This window comes from Colobus angolensis, unplaced genomic scaffold (genome assembly GCF_000951035.1).
Source record: "Colobus angolensis palliatus isolate OR3802 unplaced genomic scaffold, Cang.pa_1.0 Scaffold10, whole genome shotgun sequence".
In the NCBI taxonomy this organism is placed as follows: Eukaryota; Metazoa; Chordata; class Mammalia; order Primates; family Cercopithecidae; genus Colobus; species Colobus angolensis.
This window is the reverse complement of record NW_012110919.1, coordinates 11,636,312-11,643,494: the sequence shown is the minus strand read 5'-3', so window position 1 is coordinate 11,643,494 and position 7,183 is coordinate 11,636,312. Positions and strand designations below refer to the sequence as shown.

The following is a 7,183-nucleotide window of genomic DNA, read 5'->3' as shown; positions in this document are numbered from 1 at the left end:
TCACTCTGTTGCCCAGGCTGGAGTGCAGTGGCACGATCTCAGCTCACTGCAACCTCTGCCTCTCGGGTTCAAGCAATTCGCCCTGTCTCAACCTCCTAAGTAGCTGGGATTATAGGTGCCTGCCACCACACTCAGCTAGTTTTTGTATTTTTTTTTTAGTAGAGACGGGGTTTCGCCATGTTGGCCAGGCTGGCCTCGAACTCCTGACCTCAGGTGACCCCCCTGCCTTGGCCTCCTAAAGCACTGGGATTACAGGCATGAGCCACAGCACCCAGCCCTGGATGAGGAACTTAATAACAGCCAGGATGAGAAACTTAATAACAGCCGGGATGAGGAACTTAATAACAGGAGATTGAAAAACACAAAATCAAACCTCAAAGGAGTCTAATTAGCAAATTCTCAGAAACTTCTGCTTATTTTACACTTTATAATGGGTGGGTGGAGGTGATTAAGATAACTTCGATATCCATTTAAAAGGCAAATTAATTTTCAAAAATTGTGTCTGATATACATGTTTATAATGCCTCTTTTTAAGAATGCTACCTTTTGCAAACCATCTTCTACCTGTACAAATGTTTTCAGAACTATATCTAGCCTCTTAAATATTTCTAATCAAACTTAACTTTAAAAACTTCAATTTAAAAACGAATTTCAGATGTTACTTTCTAGCCTACTACTTGCAAGAACCTTGAGGAAAAGATTTCTTATTTCTTGCTTTCTCTAGGATTCTCCTAATTGTTTAGATATGCTTTATCAACTAAGCAGTACTACTTTCATGACTAAAGACTTACAACTGAATGGTACCAGAAATGCTGGTTTCCCCAACCTGGCCAACATGGTGAAACCCTGTCTCTACTAAAAATACAAAAAAAATTAGCCAGGCATGGTCGCCCATGCATGCGATCCCAGGTACCTGGGAGGCTGAAGCATGAGAACTGCTTGAACCCAGGAGGAGGAGGTTGCAGTAAGCCAAGATTGCGCCACTGCACTCCAGCCTGGAAAACAAAAAAAGAAAGAAATGCTGGTTTCCAAAACTTAGCAAAGTTACAAAAGTCAATCTGAATTATATACTACTTCAATAAAATACTTGCTGACACTTATTGGCCAAACTAACTATAATGAAAAATGAATTTCATATCACTCAATCTTCCTCTCCCTCTTCTTTAATATCACTAAATACAAAACAAGCTTGGCTGCACAGAGCCTGTGGTAATGTTTTGTGAGGCTATAATTCACAATTTCTTTAGAAAGAACTAAGAAACAGAGGTAGACACACCTTCCCCACTCATCCATGTCATTTGGACAAAGGCAGCATACCCTCACCTTTAAGAAGGCAAATCTAATTATAAGGAAAAAAATGTTAACATCAACCTCACAGCCTTGAACAAACGAAATAACTTAGCAGACAAAGACTGAATTAAGTCCAAAAAGTGACCTTAAATATGTAGTATTAGGTTCATATTAAGAAAAAAAAGCTTTAGAGTAAATAACTTTTAAAAAATCCTATTTTATTAAAATGTCTATACTGGCAGAGACTATAAGCTTTTACTACGAAACCATCGTGCAGTGAGATGTTCTTAACATAAGTATGTATTTTCAAAGTGAAAAAACTACATTACACTTTTAATAGTGATCTGGAATTTCTTTCAGACAAAGAATTCATAGAACCAAACTTTTAATCGCAAAGACTGCAAAACTAACAGTTTGGCAAAGTATATGGTGTTTTAAGATTGCCTTTGCGGAACAAAAGTATGACTATACATGCATTAAGAATGGTCACACTAAATTACTGTTTGCTTTTCCATCTACCTGCTGTACAAATCAACTTCACTGCAGAAGAAACAGCATCTCTATATAGAAAACTAAGTTACCAAGCATGAAGGAAAATTATGAGTATGGGAAAATACCTACTCAATGTCTGCATGAGAAAAAGGCATATGTAGCCAGGCATGGTGGCTCAGGCTTATAATCCCAGTACTTTGGGAGGCTGAGGCAGGAGAATCACTTGAACCCAGGAGGCGGAGGTTGCAGTGAGCCGAGATGGCACCACTGCACTCCAGCCTGGGCGATAGAGCAAGACTCCAACTCAAAAAAAAAAAAAAAATTAACAACCTTGAATTAAATAAAAATGAACTTGTTAACGTTTTAGTGACTCTATAGCTATGCCTGCTATAGTGCAGCAGACCCCTGGCATTTCCAGACTGGACTTTCGTAACTTTAACTATATATAAATGATTTCAGAGTTTCTTAGTAATTTGTAATTATGCTGACAGCACACAATGTCCTATAAGGTTAACATGCTTCATCAGCATATCAGCCACAAAATATATTAGAAAACCAGCTCCTACCACTTATCACTTGCATGATCTTGAATCACTTATTTCACATCTCTGAGCCTCAGTTTCCTTGTAAAATAGAAACAACAGTACCTATTTCATTGAATTTGGGGAAGAATAAAATAAGGTAATGCAGAGAAAATACTTTGCCTCTTACAAACTGAGTATCAAATAAACCTCAGGTATTACTACTAAGACCAGTATCAGCATTTCTAGTAGCTTTGTTTGCCTCTCACTTTGCACCACTTTACGGGGAAAACTAGCTATCACGGTATTTGTAAAGCTAGAATTCTCAAACATCTTATTTCTTTATAAATATCAAGATTCTACTGCTTTTGCTAAACTTAAAGAGGAAGGTTGTATTATGACATTTGTCTCATCATTCTTCAATTATGAAATGCTGTATACACGAAAGGAGAGTATAATGGTTTTATAGATGGGAAAATTTATTTGCATGATAAAACAGCATCAAATGACATTAAATTTTCAGCTACCTAAAATTCCCATGAGGACCGCAGGTTCCTTGGATGGAATTTGTTGTAAGAAGGGTAGGATATCATCAAGTACAAACCACTTATCCAAGTATTCCAAAATCTTTCCTAAGCACACTAATGAATTTACACGAACCTATTAAAAGAGGTAAATTGCATTAGTCATTTAAAGTTTTCAAAATCTAGAACAAAATATTTAAGTACAAACTTAATCTTCATATAAATATGTTAAAGTCTCAAGAACAAAAGTAGATTTAGAAGCTCTCATTCTTTATTAACATAGGAAATTCACTTATTTACTAATTTTCCTGGTTTGTCTCACAAAGAATTTATGACTGCTTTACCAGGTCACCAGTGAGATAAAGACAAGGAATGACTACAATTTTGTAACATTTCAAAGTGATTAGGATTTGAGAAACTTTTACTACATATGTGTTACTATCATAAGAACACTCCTTTGGGGACATTTGAATAATAAAAAGGACTACATTCTTTGCACCAAGTGATCAAGTTCACCCACATTCCAGTATTTTACTGTAAGTTAGGTTCAGTTCATTCTTAAACTAAATATTTTAACATGTGAAGGTATCCATATATTTGTTTTCTATTTCTAAATATACAGTTATTAAGACCTCTTATTTAGAAGCTTTTATCAAAATTCCATATTCACTTGACTATTTGATAAATACATCATACCCTACTTCTATTTGGAATTTCTTAAGATAGAATATCTTTAAGTCAGGACCATAGTATTAACAAAACTCCAGTTTTCAAAAAAAAGTTAAACAAGAAAGGCAGAAAATAATTTTGTTGGCTAAAAAAGCACCATAGTTCTATAGGAAAAATGGGGAAAACTTTCCATTTCTAAAAAATAGCATACAATTGTTTTCTGAAATTCAAACACAAGAGATATTATAAATTCAAAAAGGTATCTAAATGCTCTACTTGTACTCATAATCAGTTTTATAAAAGGAACAGCTGCATTCTACTGAGATATATATATATTAAGCAAAACTGAAAATACTTATTTACTTTTATGATATATAAAATATTAGTCATGTAAGTAACGAATAAATATAGCTCTTGGAGCATTTTACCTAACTCTGTAGAATTTTTAAAAATTTTATTTTCAGGGAAGAGTATTAAGATACAATTCTAACTCATGAATTTTAAACTTTTAGAGATATAGGACTATGAATACAATTTAGGAATTCCTATTTGCCACTCTGAAGGTAGGCAGAAGCACTGAAAGTGCTATCCAAAATCCACTTAAAAGGTGACATATAAAATATAAATCCATTCCTAGTTACTGTTCTAAATATAATTACATTCATTACAACTTCTTGTAAACAACACGCCTTAAGGGCCAGTTGGCATCTTAAAAAGAAACATAAATATCACTGGGCAGCAATTGACATCATTTAAGTATTCATGCTTCCCATTTCTACACACCCCTGCATATGCTCAGAACTGAACTAGAACAGGTACTCTTGTTTTGCTTTGGTTTTGGATTTTTTTTTTTGTTTTTTGGGGGGTGGGGGTGCTTGCTCTGACACCTAGACTGGAAGGCAGTGGCACAATCACAGCTCACTGCAGCTTCAAACTCTTGGTCTCAAGCGATCCTCCCACCATGCCACCACACCCAGCTAAATTTTTTTATTTTTAGTAGAGACGAGGTCTCGCTGTGTTGCTCAGGCTGGTCTTGAACTCCTGAGCTCGGGATTCACCCGCCTCAGCCTCCCAAAGTGTTGGGATTAAAGGCATGAGCCACCATGTCCGGCCTACAACATGTACTTTGAGAAAATGTATGTTAAAATAAATTTATGCTGCCATAAAATAAGGTATATAGTATGATTATAACATCTTCTAAAGGGCATTTTGAAAACTAAATGTTAAGCTGTATATTACTACTATCTATTTTGAAAATTCAATCATAAAATTGAGAATTTCAGAGAAAACAGCTATTTTTAATGATAGTGAAAAGACTCAGAGGGGCACAGTGACTTTTCAAGGTCACAGGGGTTGTTAGTAACAAAGTGAGAATGAGAACTAAAGCTTCTTGACTTTATTTCATTTCACACTTGTTTGTTTCAGTAATGATTTGTTTTTCTACTTTGATGTTACATTTTCCATTTCAAAGCCTTTCGACCAAGAAACATGAACTAAAATAGATTCAATGGCTATAAGATAAAATCATATCATTCAAATTGCTTTTGCCTGTAATTTTATTAAGCTGCTTATTTTTATTTAAATTCACATTCCATCAGATAAAGATGGGATCTCCAGAGAACCAGCTTTACAAAATGCAAATTTAATAATATGCCCATTATCAAAAATCAATATAAAGAACTGGTTAGGCAAAAGAGAACATTTCTCCCTCTTTAAAGCTGCTATTTTGAAGACAGCATTCAAAATTACTTCTATAAAGAAGTATCAATGTGATAAACTATTATATTTAGTGTTAGAGAAAAGGTTGGGGACATTTATTGCTTTCAATATGAGATAATGAAAACTTCGTTATCAATTCTACCTTCCTTGACTAACAAGTAACTGAATGTTAAAATTTTGTATTCAAAGAAGGCAATTATTCCCTTGGTCTACATTTTTTAGTACAACTGTTTCTCCTACTTGTATTCATATTAACTTATTGCTTTATTGTACTCTACTTTTTAAAAAAGTAAGCCAGTCAGTAAGAAATAAGAAATTTACAGACCAATAACTAAAAATAAAGGCTATTTATAAAAGGAAACTATTCAACAAGTTTTTAGGCTTAGATACCAAGTTAAACTCTCATATTTTTAAACTAACAAGAAAATAAATTGAGTTAAAGCAGAAAAGAATTAAGAAAAAAATAATCACCCAACTTTTTTACTGAAACACTCAAAGTAAAGGGACAGCAAGTAAGGTTAGGAATGCAATATTATAAATTATGTATCAAAGAAAACAGCTCATTTTCATAGTACTATATACAGGTTATCTACAGCCAAGATGAAATACATCAGAATTCTATAAAAGGGTTATTAAGCAATAAGAAAATGATTTAAAGCACTGACAAGTGAAAGAAAAACAAAAATTAATATGCTATTACTTACAGCAAGGGAAGACGTTTGTAGACAGGCATTTTTAATTCTTGGTATCAAAGCATTTTTCATGGATGGGTAGTCTATAAGATTTGCAAAGGTTGGAATGATGTTTAGACAGAGCTCCTATCAAGAAAATAAACTGAATCAATATTAGGGAAAGACTCATCTTTTCTCTAAGATATTATAAAGTTTTGCATTTGCATGGCTAAACTGTCATATAGTTTGAAATAAATTTTCATATATATTATTTGGTCCTTTCAATAACTCTTTGAAAAATGGATGAATAGTTATAATCACTTTTCAGTTTTATAGCTGAGAAAAAAAGCTCAGAAGACATTACTCAAAGTCATACTAGGTCATAATAACTAGTGCATAATACCCAAACTCCCTGATCTCATTCCTAATCTCTTTCTTTGATAACACAAGTCCTCATTTACGTTTAAATAACAAGAACACATAAGTTTTGCTATCTTTCATAACAAGAGAAAATCAAGTATGAAATCATGTAAAAATACTCCTCTCAAGTAATTCTCTTAGCTGTTACATATATCCATATGATAAAATACAAACACTTTTTTAAAAAATATATTGAAAAGAGTGTTTAAATGTTTTTTTTCTTGAGACAGGACCTTGCTCTGTCACCTACACTGGAGTGCAGTGACACAATCACAGCTCACTGCAGCATCAGCCTCCCAGGATTGTGCGATTCTCTGGCCTCAGCCTCCTGAGCAGCTGGGACTGCAGGTACACGCTGCCACGCTCAGCTAATTATTATTATTATTATAATTATTTTTTTTTTGAGACGGAGTTTTGCTCTTGTTGCCCAGGCTGGAGTGTAGTGACATGACCTTGGCTCACTGAATCCTCCGCCTCCTGGGTTCAAGCGATTCTCCTGCCTCAGCCTTTCGAGTAGCTGGGATTACAGGCACGTGCCACCACACCCAGCTAACATTTTGTATTTTTAGTGGAGATGGGGTTTCACCATTTGGCCAGGCTGGTCTCGAACTCCTGACCTCAGGTGATCCACCTGCCTTGGTCCACGCCCAGATACTTTTTCAATTTTTTGTAAAGACAAGGTCTCACTATGTTTCCCAGGCTGGTCTCGAATTCCTGAGCTCAAGCAATCCTCTCACCTCAGCCTCCCAAAGTGTTAAGATTACAGGCATGAACCAGAGTCTGGCCTTAAAAGAGTGTTTAATAATTTTGAGAAGAAAATTGAGGACACAGTATTATATAATCCCAATTTTTAAAAAATTTTCTTGTTTTTTTTTTT

At 34.6% G+C, this 7,183-nt stretch overlaps 1 protein-coding gene across 2 annotated transcripts in view; it reads right to left on the bottom strand.

Annotated features, from left to right (window-relative positions):
* SCYL2 (SCY1-like 2 (S. cerevisiae)) overlaps nt 1-7,183 on the bottom strand; it is a 77,262-nt gene that overhangs the window by 14,448 nt on the left and 55,631 nt on the right. For both annotated transcript variants that reach the window (XM_011934651.1, XM_011934656.1), the window contains 2 exons: nt 5,920-6,033; nt 2,831-2,963 (listed from right to left, as the gene is read on the bottom strand). In XM_011934651.1, coding sequence (XP_011790041.1) covers nt 2,831-2,963; nt 5,920-6,033 — 247 coding nt within the window. The remainder of the gene's footprint in view (nt 1-2,830; nt 2,964-5,919; nt 6,034-7,183) is intronic.